The sequence below is a fragment of the Acinonyx jubatus genome, chromosome B4 (assembly GCF_027475565.1).
Source record: "Acinonyx jubatus isolate Ajub_Pintada_27869175 chromosome B4, VMU_Ajub_asm_v1.0, whole genome shotgun sequence".
NCBI classification, from domain to species: Eukaryota; Metazoa; Chordata; class Mammalia; order Carnivora; family Felidae; genus Acinonyx; species Acinonyx jubatus.
In genome coordinates, this window is record NC_069387.1 from 117106029 (window position 1) to 117123200 (window position 17172).

Consider the following 17172-nt stretch of genomic DNA (forward strand, 5'->3'; position numbering starts at 1 on the left):
TCCCTCTATTAGATGGCTGTGGTAGGAATTATGTAAGGATTTTCTGTGATTTGCCCATGCAGGGATGATCCTCAAATCGATAAGTGTTAACCTCTAGTAAGTTTACAAATGCCTGTTGGAAAGTTCTACTTGAATGTCCTATTTCTCTAGTATCTCCAATTCTGTTTATCTCTCAAATATGGTTCTGTGTTAGAATTGGCCACAAGGGAAATCTGTGCAGGATTTCAAAGGCAGAAGTGAAGCACTTACGCTCTGAAGGTCAGTGTAAGATGTGAGGCGCTACAGCAGCCCACGCACACACATGTTGATCTGCTGGCTTACCTGGGACTGGAGCAGTGGCCAAGTGAGGAACTCTTTCAGCAACTCCAGGACCTTCTTCAGTTTCTCTGAGCCCTGGCCCAGATGCATGTGCAGCACTTTGGCTCCTATGAGCACTTGCAGCATGGCTCCTGCAGGTACCTGCATTTTTGACATTGTAGGTAGTAAGAAACAGATGCATGGTCTAGTTTATCCTCTTGAGATCCAGTTTGTCTTTGTGGGTTCCAGTTTGTCCCTGCTCATCCTCACTTCATGTCCAGCTTTCCTGCCTGATTGTACGCTCTATCGATTTATTGCAATTTCAGATGAAACCCCAGACACAGAGGAAACTTCTTCTCCAGCTCCCACAATTTTAAAGACCTAGTCTCTAAAATAAACCTTATTTCATATGACTCATAGTGATTATGCTTCTCTGGTCAAACTCCGATACAGACAATGGTATTGGAAGTAATTCCAGAAAAACTAAACCTTCAAAATAGGTTCTATGAATTTGTTCTGGGTTATCCGATCTGATTGGATTTAAAGGCTCTGATGACCAGTTGTCAATGATAAAGGTGACACTGGTTGTGCATGGGATTCATTACGAAAAAGTTTCTTAAATCATCACCTATGGTGACGGACAACTGTAATCAAGTGCCTAAATAAGGCAAGGCTTTGGATAACCATGTAGATGCTTCTATAAATTTTTTAACAAAAATAAGAAACACAATGTTTCTTAATTATGTTGGATATCCTAATTATGTTGGATAACTGCGGGAAAAGAAATGTGATGAGCTTAGGGCTTTAAATGTTCGGTTCTAGTAAAGGATCAGAAATCTTACCAAATCCAAAATCTAATCCTGATTTACAACTGAATTTCCAATCTTGAAGGTCTCATGTTAAAATTAGTTTTTGTTTTTGTTTTTGAGCAGCAGTGGGAGCCTGAATATTGGAATGGTAATGGGCACCTATGGGCAGATTGATGACACTAAGATCGTGAACTTCTAAATTTGCTGACCTCTTTTGCCATTAACAGCCCTTCCTCCTTTGCTTGAGGAGTTTAGTCTCTCCTTACCTGTAAAATATGTAATGACCCATCCTGAGGTAGTTAGTTGCCTTGTAGGGTCCGCTGATCCTCCTCAAGATTTATTATCAGCACCTCTCACAGCTTTTATACCCATTGCAGGAGATCCTAGAAGATAAATAGTATGCAAAATTTATATTGACAGAAACCTGGGCAACATGTATGGGGATGGAGACAAAGAATGCTGGGTTGGCTGCATGGTAGTCACCCTCCAGGATGGCCCAAAGATGCCTAACACACTACCACATTGTATCTGGATTGGTCTGTGATCAATAAAATACAGAAGTGCTGGTGTGTCATTTCTGAGATTAGGTTATAAAGGTCACTGCAGCTTCTCTCTTGGTTGCTACTGTCTTCCTTGAATTACTCACTCTGGGGGAGCCATGACATAAGCAGCTCTATGGAGAGATCCATTTGACAAAGAACTGGAGTGTCCTGCCAATGGCCAAGTTAGGGGGCTTGGAATCACGTCTTCCAGCCCTAACGACCACAGTCCCAACCAACACTTGACAGCGAACCCATGACACACCCTGAGCCAGGCCATCCAGTTGAGCCTCTACCAGATTCCTGATCCTTAGAAAATGTAAGATAATAATTGTTTATTGTTTTATGCTCTTAAATTTGGAGACAATTTTATAAGTAGTGATAACTAAAATGGAACAGAATGAATATAATGGTAGATAAAGCCCACTTTATTTATTTTTTAAATGTTTATTTATTTTTTTTTTAATTTTTTTTCAACATTTATTTATTTTTGGGACAGAGAGAGACAGAGCATGAACGGGGGAGGGGCAGAGAGAGAGGGAGACACAGAATTGGAAACAGGCTCCAGGCTCTGAGCCATCAGCCCAGAGCCTGACGCGGGGCTCGAACTCACGGACCGCGAGATCGTGACCTGGCTGAAGTCGGACGCTTAACCGACTGCGCCACCCAGGCGCCCCAAAATGTTTATTTATTTTTGAGAGAGATCGCAAGTGGGGGAGGAACAGAGAGAGGGGGCCAGAGGATCGGAAGCGGGCTCCAGGCTGACAGCAACGAGCCCAATGTGGGGCTCAAACTCATGAACTGTGAGGTCATGGCCTGAGCCGAAGTCAGACGCTCAGCCGACTAAGCCACCCAGGCACCCAGACCAAGCCAAACTTACTGATATGGGTACAGTAAACAGTGTCTCAGTCCATCATTTTAGCTCAAATTGCTGAGAGGGACTTTGACAGTTTAGCTGAAATTTAAATTCACTGGTAGCTCATATTAAATGAAATTAAAATGCCAGACTTGGTACACTGAATAGGAAAGGTTTTTTAAAATTATTATTCTTTTATAAGCAGGCTCCTTGCACAAAGTGGGGTTCAAACTCATGATTCTGACATCAAGAGTCACATGCTCTACCAACTGAGTCAGCCAGGTGCTCCCTGAATAGGAAAGTGTTGACAAAAATTCTCTCCTTGACCAGACCTTAGTTAGGCTCCTCTGAGCTTCCTTTTCAATTAGGACTGTCCTTGGACATGTCCTCCAAGAGCCCACCTATAGCAAGAATTCTGTCAAAAAGAATGAAATCTTTCCATTTGCAACAACATGGGTGGAGCTGGAGAGTATAATGCTAAGCAAAATAAGTCAGAGAAAGACAAATACCATAGGATTTCACTCAAATGTGGAATTTAAGAAACAAAACAAATCAGCAAAGGAAAAAAAAGAGAGAGAGAGAGAGGGACAACCAAGAAATAGACTCTTAACATCAGAGAACAAACTGATGGGTTACCAGAGGGGAGGTGTGTGTGGGGATGGGTGAAATAGGGATGGGGTTTAGAAGAGTACACTTACCATGATGAAGAATAAATAAATAAATAAAATGGGGGAAAAAAAAGAATTGTCACCTTAGTAACTTAGGTTAGCAAAAAATCTCCCAACCTTGTTATCTATTTAATTTACTTATTCTTTTAGTAATCTCTACACTCTATATGGGAAATGAACTTACAACCCTGAGATCAAGAGTCACATGCTCCATCAACTGAGCCAGCCAGGCACCCCACCTAGGCATGATATCTGATCACCCTCAATACCTTATCAAATTCATCATCCCCCAAGTAATATCTGATTATCTTGGCCTGCCTTCAGTAAGAATCCTGTTAGGTCAATTTAGCAAGATTTCCCCTACCTTCTTAGTAACTTACCATCCAGTGACCCCTTCACCAGCTCTGCTTCTTGGCTAAAATCCCCACATTTAGACATTGTCTCATTGAGTTCTCATAAACTCTGCCAGATGGATGTTACTCTCATCCCAGGACCAGGTAATTTGTAATTTGTAATTTCAGTGCAAAATGAAGGCCTCTTGTTCACAAATTATTAAGAATTCCAAAATGGTGACAACAGAGCATTAAATCACGCACAGGCTCTGTACAACGGTACAAGCCGATGGGGCTGCTCCCTGCTTCCATGCTACTTTGAAGAAGCAAGTTCAGGGGTGCCTGGGTGGCTCAGTCAAATGTCTGACTTCAGCCTGGGTCATGATCTCATGGTTTGTGGGTTTAAGCCCTGCGTTGGGCTCTGTGCTGACAGCTTAGAGCCTGGAGCCTGCTTTGGATTCTGTGTCTCCCTCTCTCTCTGCCCCTCCTCTCCTTATGTGTTGTCTCTCTCTGTCTCTCAAAAATAAGTAAACGTTGAAAAAAAAAATTTTTTTTTTTTAAAGAAACAGGTTTATAGAGATCAAGTGAATTCCCAAAGTTACTTTATCAAGAGCCAGGACAAGGTCAGAGCCAGAATTCTAACAGGAGTTTAAACTACTCAACTCCCCCAGTTAACTGAGTCTAATGATGGTTTTCTAAATTTATTGAACAAATCTTCTGCCAATCACTTTCAATCTGGTTTATCAAGTAGTGTTAAAATGCATTTATTGAATGTTTTAATATGTCATATAAACTATTGTGATGAACCCCCAAGCTGTCTTGTCTAAAGAGTTCTTGTTGCACATTTTCTTTTGAAATACTTTCCTGTGGTCTATTGGAAAATGCAGACATGTCTATATGTAATGTCAATGTATGGAACTTAAAAAAAAGTACCTTAATGGCAGACGTTGTTAACACAAAATACTGCAGTAACATTCTAACTGCAACACCGAAATAATGTATCATCCATCATTCAGGGTTTTTTTTCTGTTTGTTTAAATGAGTACCACCCTGGGACTCATCTAAATGTAAAAGTCTGGAATTCCTGCGTCAAAGAAAGACTCTTGAAGGTGAAGGCAGACAAAAACAGGAGGTCACCGAGCACTACCGCACACCACTCAAAAACCCGGCCCCGGAATGTGCGCCTGCGCAGAACGAATCCTCCGGCGCAGAAGCCGGGCCGGAAGTGCCGGGGCAGGTGGGGGCGGGGATACGGTTGCTAGGTGAACGTGATGACGCCACGGCACCGGCGCTCTTCTCCGCCAATGGGTGCCCCAGCTGTAGTGACGCGTAACGTGCGTCACGCTGACGACGCGCGAAGGGCACAGATCTAAGGGCCAGGAGGACGTTCGGCCTCTGTGAGCCGCAGCCTTTCCGAAGGAGCGGTTGTGTGTTCGCCATCTTAGGAAGTGAGTGTGCCGGTTCTTCCCCCCAGTGGGTGCGGGGAATGGAATCCCTGTGGGGAGCTGCTTAGACTGCAGGCCTGGTCGACCTCCTCCCTTGTGGAGGCCGCCATGACCTCCTCAAGGGCGCGGAGGCGGGCAGAAGGAAGGCCCGTGTCGGGGTCCTAGGGTGCCGGTGACTTTGGCGGTCTGACGGGTCTCTTTGCCTTTCTTCTGACCGCTGCTCCCTGTTCCCTTAGGAAGATGTTCTCGTCTGTGGCGCATCTGGCGCGGGCAAACCCCTTCAACGCGCCCCACCTGCAGCTGGTACACGATGGCATCGCGGGCCCCCGCAGCAGCCCCGCGGGGCCTCCGGGTCCGCCCCGCCGCTCCCGCAATCTGGCAGCAGCCGCTGTGGAAGGTGAGTTTAGACCCTAGCCCGATTCGGTCGTTATGTTCGTCGTGGCTCATTCGGCTTTAGTGGCCTAGAGGACGGAGAAGGACACACTTGGTTTTCTGCACCACAGGACGGCGCCCAGTTGCTTGCCCTAGGATGTCAGCCCTTTCCGCCCTAGGCCGTGTGTCGGATCCTTGGCCCTCTCTCAAGGGCGTGGAACGGCCTAGGCACAGTTCCCTCTGTGACCTCCACGTCCTCGAGAAAGTAAAGCTATAGAGGCCGTCACTAGCGTCTTATCTTCTCCTCAGTAACCTGCCTGGTCAGCGGGCTAAGTATTGGGTGAACTCTTCTTCGTAGCCGCAGGCCACCTGTAGTTCTTTCTAATTGTATTGTCTGTTACTTGATTTGACTTTGGTTATTAAAAATACTCCTTCCTCTCATAAGTATTCCCAAAGTCTAATATTCCTTGACCCAAGGTGTAAGAGATAATTGGGTCTCTTGTTTTAATGTAATTGGTAGAGGAGGTGACAGCAGCTCCAGATAGGCTATTAAAAGGCCATAGTAATTGGTAGGGATCCCTTTAGTCTTATCTCTCCGGATTCTTTTTGGTTAGACTCAACTTTAGCTTAATTGTGTGTTTTGAATCCCAGCGGAGTGTAATGTACAGAGAAATCCAAACACCAAATTATAGGAGTCCTGTAGATGTTATCTATATCGTGTGCCTGTAAAATCTAAACTTTTTAAATCCTTTATGTGTTTTGTTATGTCTTTAGTGTGGATAAAAAAGTCCTTATACTGTTGTGTAGTAGTAAATGTATTTGACTGCAGGAATTTGTTTCGTTTTATACTTATATGAATCCATAGGTGGAGATAGTATTGGTTAGTGGCTGGGGTATACTTAGAAGTTTGCAAGCTTTTTACTTGTCCAGTGCTCTGAGTTTGTACTCTGAAGTGTGTTTTTATTAGCACTTAATAACTTGAAGTTTAATTTTAATTGGAAGAGCTATTAATGTTGTAGGAAACATTTAGTATGGCAAAATAGGTAATAGGTAATGTCTCATAGTACCTTCATAATCTAAATGATTCTTTGATTTTGGTAGTAAATGTCTTGTTAAACTAGGTGGAAAATTATCTTTCAACTTAATTGTAAACAGTGGCCAAAGTTGTTCAGTTGTGATAGCATTATCTCCCAGGGAATCTTAGTTCTCTTTCATTCCCATGGCCTTAGTCATCTCTGAAGAAATATTTACCTGATTTTTTTTTTCAACCAAACAGAGCAGTATAGCTGTGACTATGGATCTGGCAGATTCTTTATCCTTTGTGGACTTGGAGGAATTATTAGCTGTGGCACAACACATACAGCATTGGTTCCTCTAGATCTGGTTAAATGCAGAATGCAGGTTTGTTTTGCATGCTGGACTAAAAGTGTATTTTTGAAGCATGGCTTTTAAGTTGTAAAACATAAGCATCTAACAAGCTGCGTGGAAACCTAACTGTCCAGGAGGTAAGTTGATAACCAGTAACATGAGATTTATATTGTAATGCATGGTGTGTCTTGTCTTACTACAGAGTACAGTTGCGAATATGGCTCCATGAAGTTTTATGCACTGTGTGGCTTTGGTGGGGTCTTAAGTTGTGGTCTGACACACACTGCTGTCGTTCCTCTGGATTTAGTGAAATGCCGTATGCAGGTTTGTATTGAGACGGCAACATTGAATGAATCTTCCATGTGTGATTTAATTGCAAATACTTTTAAAGAGCTTCACAAATTTGAAGACATTACAACTGCTAGAAACTTCAGGAAACCAAACCCAAATTTTCTTAACTCATGATCTTTATTTTAATTGGTTTTGTTTGTTTTGTTTTGTTTATTTTTTGAGAGAGACAGAGACTGCTTGAGTCAGGGGGTGGGGAGCAGAGGAGGGAGAGAGAATCCCAAGCAGGCTCCACACTGCCAGCACAGAAACCGATGTGAGGCTTGAACCTGTGAAACTATGAGATCATGACCTGAGCCAAAACCAAGAGTCAGACACTTAACTGACTGAGCCACCCAGGTGTGCCTCAAGATTTTATTTTTAAGTAACCTCCAACATGAGGCTCAAACTTAACCCTGCAATGAAGAGTTAGTTGCATGCTCCATAGGCTAAGCCAGCCAGATGCCCTGGAATGCCTCTCTTTGAAAAATAAAATTGTAGGCAGATTTTTGGATCCCAAACCCTGGCTATAAATGGTTTTTTTTTTTTTTTGCTGCTGGACTGTTTTGACTAGAGTTCCTCTTCAAGGCCTGCCGGTTCTTTATGCTCCCAAATTGTCATTTTATAAGCAGTTACATGACAGAGTGGGTAATCATTTGTGTATTTTTGAAGTAACTTCATGTCCCTGTTTACTGATAAGATCAGGGCAGAACATTATGTACATTAAAAAAATACTCATTATTTTAGTGTTAAAATTATGTCGGCATAGCTTCTTGTATGTTTACATAAAAGTTTTTTGCAATTAGAATATTTTAAATTAGGATTATTGAAAAAAAATAATCAAACGTCAAAAATTTATTTGTCCCAAACAGGATTAGAAGTCCACTTACCTAAAAGAGAGGAAGGTGAAGTAAAGGAAAGTGAAATAATGTTAGCAGGCAGGAAGGTGATGTATACCAGCCATTTTAGTATTGGCAGATATAGTGAAATAAGATTTTTTTTTCTTTTCCCATTAGTTAATAGAATGGATATGAAATATACCTTTGCTGAAACTTAACGCACGTCTCTTGAAGTGAATTTAATTTCTTAAGTCAAAAGATAAATTCTCATTATGTCCATGTACCTTCTCAGCTTGTACTTTTTTTTTTAATTTTTTTTTTTTAACGTTTATTTATTTTTGAGACAGAGACAGAGCATGAACGGGGGAGGGGCAGAGAGAGAGGGAGACACTGAATCGGAAGCAGGCTCCAGGTTCTGAGCTATCAACCCAGAGCCCGACGCGGGGCTCGAACTCACGGACCGCGAGATCGTGACCTGAGCTGAAGTCGGACGCTTAACCGACTGAGCCACCCAGGCGCCCCTCAGCTTGTATTTTTTAAATTTGTCTTAATTTCATAAAACTTCGTAGTATAAACTGCTTAACAGGCTAACATACATTAGGGATATAGACTTATTACCTAGGCAGTAGCTTTAAAACTAAATTTTTTAAAGTGGTAGAGTTGGATGATGAAAAATCTGAGTCAGTTTTATGTATTTTTCTAGGAATTTTACCATCTTAAGTAACCCTCCAAATTAATTCTGACTGAAAGACCTTAATGTATAAAGTTACATTTACAAAGATAATTCTAGATATTCAGTTGATACCATGCAGTGAACTTGTGTTTATCTATCTTTTGTGTAGTTACTGAAGTTTATTATAGAACCAAAAGGAAAGACTAATAATAGCAAAATTTAATATTAGAAGTGATAGCTCTTTGGTTAAATTAATTTTTTTCTTCTTGTTTTAAATAAAGGTGGACCCCCAAAAGTACAAGGGCATATTTAATGGATTCTCAGTTACACTGAAAGAGGATGGTGTTCGTGGTTTGGCTAAAGGATGGGCTCCGACTTTCATTGGCTACTCTATGCAGGGGCTCTGCAAGTTTGGCTTTTATGAAGTTTTCAAAGTCTTGTATAGCAACATGCTTGGAGAGGTATGTAATTTAACTTTGAAATTGAAGTCCTAAGCTTTAACCTGAAGTTTAAGACCAAAAAGGATCTTTTTTTTTTTTTTTTTTTGTCTTGCTCACCTTATTTTAGAACTGAAGAAATGGTCTCAAAAAGGGTAAGCAACATGCTTTAAATCAGGAGAGACCGAATGAGAAAAAATACATTTTTTAAAATTCAGTGCTGTTTTTATTCTACTGTGCTCATTCCCAAGTAAGTTGGATTTTGAGTTTTTTAAAGAGGTCTCGGATTTCTTGTGTAGTTCAAGGGCCAACTAGATGTTGGCACCTAGATGTTCAAAGAATAATTCATGTTGTACTATGGTTGATAAGGTTATGAGAGATTATAAACTTTCAGTCTCATCCTGAAATGTAACTATTTCCTTGAATTGTCCCTTAATTGAAAACAGCCAATGCAGCAGCAGTACATGTTCCTTCTTACGCTTTTCAATTAGGAGAATGCCTATCTCTGGCGTACATCACTGTATTTGGCTGCCTCTGCCAGTGCTGAATTCTTTGCTGACATTGCCCTGGCTCCTATGGAAGCTGCTAAGGTTCGAATTCAGACCCAACCAGGTTATGCCAACACTTTGAGGGATGCAGCTCCCAAGATGTATAAAGAAGAAGGTTTAAAAGCGTAAGTAAACATTTGTCTAAAGTTATAGTATAAGAAGGGAAGTGCTTTTGTTAGCAGTAAACCTACCAAACTTTTTTTTTTAAACTATTATGTTATTTAATGTCTGTTTCTCCCTTAAGTAGAACGTAATGGGCAAGGACAAGTTGATACATAGCATGAGCCCTGAATTACAGGTTTTTCTTAAGAAAGAACTGGTCAGTCTGCAGATAACTCGATATTTGACATTAACTGTTAACTTCTGGGAAGAGCTTGTTAGAATTGTCATCTGTGTTTACCAGCTAAGAATTGGCATATAGTCTGGCCACAACATGCTTCCTTAGATCCACCTTTGTGGATGCTAATCTTGAACTGAGTTCTACTTGTAAACTTTCTGTTTCTTGTAGTTCCAGTCAGATAAACATCCAGCAACTTCTTCGGTTGTATAGTCAAAGGTGCTTGAGTCATTGGCATGTGAGATAAATATACCTGCATGTTAGTCCTAGGTTCTGATAGAAATGACGTGCAATTTTGCTGCCATTTTTTTTTGCTATCAGGACTTGACTGGTGTGCGGACACTTCTGTTAATAATGAAAATCTCTGCTAGGTGAATAAAGACAGCTGAGTAAAATAAGTCTCCTGATTTCCTAGATTCTACAAGGGAGTTGCTCCTCTCTGGATGAGACAGATACCATACACCATGATGAAATTTGCGTGCTTTGAACGTACTGTTGAAGCATTGTACAAGTTTGTGGTTCCCAAGCCCCGAAGTGAATGTTCAAAGCCAGAGCAACTGGTTGTAACATTTGTGGCAGGTTACATAGGTATGAATTATTTAGAGCATATTTATGAAATTAAGAACAAATAATCATTTCCATTGGCCTCTTTTTGTGAGGAAAAAAGTATTCCAAAGAAGTCTTCCCATAGCATTTTATATGCCTTCTAGGATTCATAAATGCTTGTTAGCTTCTGAAGGAATTGTTTTCTCGTTTGCATGTCTTAAGTTTTGGCATGTATTGATTTCACTCATATTTGGGTTTTTGGTTTGTTTTTCAAGAATACTTTTTTTTTTTTTAAATTTTGAGAGAGAGTGTGAGCGGGGGAGGGGCAGAGAGAGAGAGGGAGAATCCCAAGCAGGCTCCACACTGCTAGTGCAGAGCCCTATGTGTGGCTTGATCTCAGGAACCACGAGATCATGACCTGAGCTGAAATCTAGAGTCAGACTTTCAACTGACTGAGCCACCCAGGTGCCCCTCAAGTATACATTTTTAACACAAAGTGTTGATTAAAATGTGAATATAAAGACTTTTGGAGGATTGTTTTACATGGGGTAGACTGCCATATAACTTTTGTCAGTCTCTAAATTTCATTTTTTTTTTAAATAACTAAAAATTAGGAAAAGATTGTTGGTTGTCTTAATGAATTTTTTAAATTGATCCCGTGCTGGATTATTTATCTTGACTTTTTTCAGCTGGAGTCTTCTGTGCAATTGTTTCTCACCCTGCTGATTCTGTGGTATCTGTGTTGAATAAAGAGAAAGGTAGCAGTGCTTCTCAAGTCCTCCAGAGACTTGGATTTAAAGGTAGGATTCTTTTTTGCTCCTCTAAACCAAGAGTAACACTTAGGTATATTTCATTTCTCATTCATGTGTTATGTTTCAACCAGGTGTATGGAAGGGACTCTTTGCCCGTATCATCATGATTGGCACTCTGACTGCGCTACAGTGGTTCATCTATGACTCTGTGAAGGTCTACTTCAGGCTCCCTCGCCCTCCTCCACCTGAGATGCCAGAGTCTCTGAAGAAGAAGCTTGGGTTAACTCAGTAGATTGATCAAAGCAAATGTGGACTGGATCTGCTTGTTGATCAGTGTTGAGGAAAGTGCAAGAGAAACTTTTATATATTTGACAGTGTAGGAAATTGTCTATTCCTGATAGAATTACTGTAGTACTCTTGCCTAAGGCGAGAGTTTCAAACTTACTGTTGAAATAAACCCAGCTGTTCATGATTTGTCTGTGACTTGATGGTTATTTTGAAAACTAGTTTCTAAAGATTTAATGCTAAAATGGAAAGGATTAAGTGTTAAAACCTCAAGGAAAAAAATGCAAATTAACCACTGTTGGTTTAGTACTCTGATCCCTACTCATAAATTGTTGTGTGTTTCAAGTTTTGTCAAACAAGAGAGTTCCTATATTTTTAAGAACTTGATTTAGTTGTAGTTAAATTGAAATATGGATAAATATTTGTGGTTATATTTTGAGAAGTAAATTTCAGCATATAATCAGATTTTTGCAACACGTACTATACTTTAAAAACTCGTAATGAGTTTGCTAATATCATTTGTTTTTATTTTATTATTTATTTATCTTATTTGGGGGAGAGTGCAAGTGAGCAAGGGAGGGGGAGAGTGCAAGTGAGCAAGGAGAGGGAGAGAGGGAGAGAGAATTTTAAGCAGGCTCTAAGCTCAGCCCCTGAGTCTGTCACAGGGCTCAGTCTCATGACTGAGATCATGATCTGAGCCAAAATCAAGAGTTAGGAAGCTTAACTGTTGAGCCACCCAGGCACCCCAACTAATCCTCATTTGTAAATCTAGGGGTCCCTGGCAGGGAGTTGGAGGAGTGGTTGTGAGTTTGAGCCCTACATTGGGTGTAGAAAGTAATCTAAATTAGACTGATTGTTAGAATGATAGTTATTTTTTGTAATTTTATTTCAAGATTTTATTTTTTGGAAGTAGTCTCTAATCCCACACCCAGTGTGGGGCTCAAATTTACAACTGCAAGATCAAGAGTCACATGCTCTACTGACTGAGCCAGCCAGGCACCTCTAAAATGATAGTTTTTAAAAGGACCAAAGCACGTGAAAGCCAAAACTACTTGAGGTAACAATTCTCTTCATACAAACCTGACTTTCTAAATTACAAAAAATGTAGCTGTAAAAGCACCTAGAAAGTAAGCCACTGTTGAGGTTCCGCTTATATTTGTTAGGAAGTGTTAACAGCCCAATCTAACATTTTTCAAGTCTGATTATAATTTACCTTGGGGCTTCCAGTATCTGGATTGAGTTGACAACGCTTGTGTAAAGTATATAGATGGGGCCTCAGGAAAAAACTTATAAGGAGTCTTGAGGGAGAGAGATGTTTTCACTACAAACCCATGTTGTAAGGTGAGTGAACTAAGTTTAGGAACCAGATACATTGAGTTGTGTGTTAACTTCTCTATGTCATCACTTGTTTTGTTTAAGATTATAGACTTACTTTACCAATGTTGCAGAGAGAAAGGGTTGTGGGTGCAGTGTGAGCCAGACTTAAAAGGTACAGGTGTAGTCTGAACCCACATAACTGGCATCACCAGTGTGTGTTAGTATTGCCGTGTAACAAATCAGCTGAAGTCTAATGGCTTCAGACTTAATCTCAGGTCAGGAATTCAGGAGCATCTCTGCTGGACTCTTTGCTTTGGGTCTTATAAAGTTAAATAGTCAGGTGGTAGCTCTGAGGTCCTTTTTAAAAGCTTTAACGCCGAACACCGGCTGGCTTGGTAGAGCATACAACTTTTTTTTTTTTTTTTTTTAATATGTTTTTAAAATTTACATCCAAATCAGCATATAGTGCAACAATGATTTCAGGAGTAGATTCCTTAATGCCCCAAACCCATTTAGCCCATCCACCCTCCCCACAATCCCTCCAGTTCGCCTGTTCTCCATATTTAAGAGTCTCTTATGTTTCTTCCCCCTCCCTGTTTTTATATTATTTTTGCTTCCCTTCCCTTGTTTATGTTTTGTATCTTAAGTTCTCATATGAGCAAAGTCATATTTGTCTTTGACTAATTTCCCTTAGCATAATACCCTCTAGTTCCATCCATGTAGTTGAAAATGGTGTAGAGCATACAACTCTTGATCCCAGGGTTGTGAGTTAAAGCCCCAACGTTAGATGTAGAGCTTTAAAAAATTTTTTTCCTTTTTGGGGCGCCTGGGTGGCGCAGTCGGTTAAGCGTCCGACTTCAGCCAGGTCACAATCTCGCGGTCCGTGAGTTCGAGCCCCGCGTCAGGCTCTGGGCTGATGGCTCAGAGCCTGGAGCCTGTTTCCGATTCTGTGTCTCCCTCTCTCTCTGCTCCTCCCCCGTTCATGCTCTGTCTCTCTCTGTCCCAAAAATAAATAAACGTTGAAAAAAAAAATTAAAAAAAAATTTTTTTCCTTTTTAATTTTTTTAATCTTTATTTTTGAGAGACAGAGTGTGAACAGGGGAGGAGCAGAGAGCTTCCATCTGAAGAAGGCTCCAGGCCCTGAGCTGTCAGCACAGAGCCCGATGCAGAGCTTGAACTGTGAGATCATGACCTGAGCCAAAGTTGGATGCTCAACTGACTGAGAAACCTAGGTGCCCCCCCACCCCCCAAAATTTTTTTTTAACTTATCTGGGCTATAGAGCTATTCTAAGCATCATCTCTCTGTTACTGGCTCAGTGTTTCCTTAAGATCTACAGCATGGTGGCTCCAGGGCATTTGGACATAATTTCAGGGCTTTGAGGTGGAGCCTGGCAGAACCTGGATCTTTAGTACTTAGCACTGTGGAAGTCATAAGCATCACTTCACTATACTCTGTCATGACATCAGAAGTCTCAGAAGACTAAATCCCAGCTTCAGGGGAAAGGAACTTCTGTTGGGAGGAGTGTGAATCATGTAAGAAGAACCTGTAGGGATGGAAATACACATATTTTAAGCCAATCCAAAGACAGATTGGACTTGAAAACAGGATATGCAGTTCAGCCAGCTCTCCCTGTAAGAGTTTTATTTTTATTTACTAAAAATACATTTTTTTCAATGTTTGATTATTTTGAGAGAGCATGAGCAGGGCAGGGGCAGAGAGGGAGACAGAATCTGAAGCAGGCTCCAGGCTCTGAGCTGCACAGAGCCCAATGCGGGGCTTGAACCTATGAACTGTGAGACCATGACCTGAGCCAAAGACAGACACTTACCGACTGAGCCATGCAGGCGCCCCTTATTTATTATTTTATTATTTTTTTAATGTTTATTTTTGAGAGGGAGAGAGCGTGAGCAGGAGAGGAGCAGAGAGAGAGGGAGATAGGATCCAAAGTGAGAACCATGATGACAGCCGGATGTGGGGCTCAAACTCATGAACTGAGATCATGACCTGAACCAAAGTCAGACACTTCACTGACAGCCACCCAGGCACCACAAGAGTTTTATTTTCAAGAAAGACAGATTTTTTTTGAGGGTATTTACAAGTGTACTGTGTTCAACTTGTTAAGAGTCACTTGTTATCTGTATAGAGATATATTTCAAAGCTATTTCTGAGAGAAAGCCATTTCAGCCTAGAAATTCAAGAAAAATGCCCACTTAAAGTTTTGTGATTCTCATTTTACATTTTAAAATTTATTCATACTGAAATAATATGACATTTTAAGAGCATTGTTTTTCACATTTGGTTTAAGAAAATGTCCACTCCATAAAGCAGAACTCAGTGGAATGAGTATATGTGATTAGTTTAATAGAATTATGTTGTAATGCTAGGACAAGATAGAATTGCCTAGTAGTTTCCAGGAGGGTCAGATATGTTTCAAATTGTCTTTAAAAGCAATTAAAACTGAGAAAACTTGATTTTTGCTAAATTATGAATACCTTATGACACAACAAAGTTGAACAGAAGAAGTAACAGCTGAATCAAGTCATCTTTATTGTGTGAAAGCTTGAAACGTTTCACCATGTTTTAAAACAAGTTTACTAGTCCCTACCAAAATAACACCAGCATTTTTCACAGAGCTAGAACAAAGAATTCTAAAATTTGTATGGAACCAGAAAAGACCCCAAATGCCAAAGTAATGTGAGAAAAGAAAGCCAAAGCTGGAGACATCACAATTCTTGTCTTCAAGCTGTATTACAAAGCTGTAATCATCAAGATAGTATGGTACTGGCACAAAACCAGACACATAGATCAATGGAACAATAGAGAACCCAGAAATGGACGCACAAATGTATAGCCAACTAATCTTTTACAAAGCAAGAAAGCATGCAATGGAATAAAGTCTCTTTAACAAATGGTGTTGGGAAAACTGGACCACTTTCTTATGCCGTACGCAAAAATAAACTCAACATGGATGAAAGACCTAAATGTAAGACAGGAAACCACCAAAATCCTAGAGGAGAAAACAGGCAACCACCTCTTTAACCTTGGCCACAGCAACTTCTTAGTAGACCTGTCTCTGGAGGCAAGGGAAATAAAAGCAAAAATGAACTATTGGGTCCTCATCAAGATAAAAAGCTTCTGCACAGTAAAGGAAACAACAAAACTAAAGTGCAACTGACAGAATGGGAGAAGATATTTGCAAATGACTTTGCGAATGACATCTGATAAAAGGTTATCCAAAATTTATGAAGAACTTACCAAACACCCAAAAAACAATCCAGTGAAAAAATGGGCAAAAGACATGGACACTTTTCGAAAGAAGACATCCAGGTGACTAAGAGACACACACAAAGATGCTCAACATCATTTATCATCAGGGAAATACAAATCAAAACTACAATAAGATACCACCTCACAGCTGTCAGAATTGCTAAAATTAACAACACAAGAAACAACAGGTGTTGGCGAGGATGCAGAGAAAGGGAAACGCTCTTGCACTGTTGGTGGGAATGCAAACTGGTGCAGCCACTCTGGAAAACAGTATGGAGGTTCTTCAAAAAATTAAAAATAGGAATACCCTATGACCCAGCAATTGTACTGCCAGCTATTTATCCAAAAAATACAAAAATGCTGATTCGAAGGGGCACGTGCACCCTGACGTGTATAGCAGTACTATCAACAATAGACAAATTATGGAAAGAGCCAAAATGTCTATCAACTGACGACAAATGGATAAAGAAGATGTGGCATATATATACAATGGAATATTACTCGGACATCGAAAAGAAATCTTGCCATTGCAACAACGTGGATGGAACTAGAGTGTATTATGCTAAGTGAAATAAGTCAGAGAAAGATACATGTATGATTTCACTCGTGGAATTTAAGAAACAAATGAACATAGGGAAAGGGAAGGAAAAATAAGATAAAAAGAGGCAAACCAGAGACTCTTAAGTACAGAGAAAAAAGGTTGCTGGAGGGATGTGGGTAGGGGGATGGGCTAAATAGGTGATGGGCATTAAGGAGAGCACTTGTTGGGATGAGCACTGGGTGTTATATGTAAATGATGAATAACTAAATTCTACTCCTGAAATCACTATTACACTGTGTGTTAATCCACTTGGATTTAAACAAAAATTTAAAATAAAAAAAAAAAAGAAACTTAGAAAAATGAGTTTAACATTTCTGGGATACCATTTTTGGGATAGAAAAAATGTCCAAAATGTTCATGGTGCATAGCAGTCTTGCTGCTAAATTAGGAATTGCATACTGTTTCTTTAGCATAAGAAATTATATACAGTTGACCGTTGAACAACTCAGGGTGGTGGTATTAGGGGTGCTGATTTACACCACACCCCCACCCCCGCCATACATACACTGTCAAAATCCCATATACAGCTTTGACTTCCCCAAAACTTAACTAGTAG

General features: G+C 40.4%; 1 protein-coding gene and 1 non-coding gene across 3 annotated transcripts; both read left to right on the forward strand.

Annotated features, from left to right (window-relative positions):
• The first annotated feature begins 4793 nt into the window (after positions 1-4793).
• On the forward strand, positions 4794-11617 carry SLC25A3 (solute carrier family 25 member 3). Of its 2 annotated transcripts, none has more exons than XM_015070841.3 (8): positions 4794-4949; positions 5183-5343; positions 6595-6719; positions 8807-8986; positions 9454-9635; positions 10263-10435; positions 11083-11193; positions 11277-11617. In XM_015070841.3, the coding sequence occupies exons 2-8, from the start codon at positions 5187-5189 to the stop codon at positions 11435-11437; spliced, it is 1089 nt and encodes a 362-aa protein (XP_014926327.2). In that variant the 5' UTR covers positions 4794-4949; positions 5183-5186; the 3' UTR covers positions 11438-11617. The 2 variants fall into 2 exon arrangements, with proteins under 2 accessions (XP_014926327.2, XP_026926835.1); XM_027071034.2 differs by lacking the exon at positions 6595-6719 and adding an exon at positions 6889-7010.
• Positions 9941-10191, forward strand: LOC113602917 (small nucleolar RNA SNORA53). Its single transcript, XR_003424445.1, has one exon. It is a non-coding gene; the product is annotated as a small nucleolar RNA SNORA53 (small nucleolar RNA).
• Positions 11618-17172: the final 5555 nt, after the last annotated feature.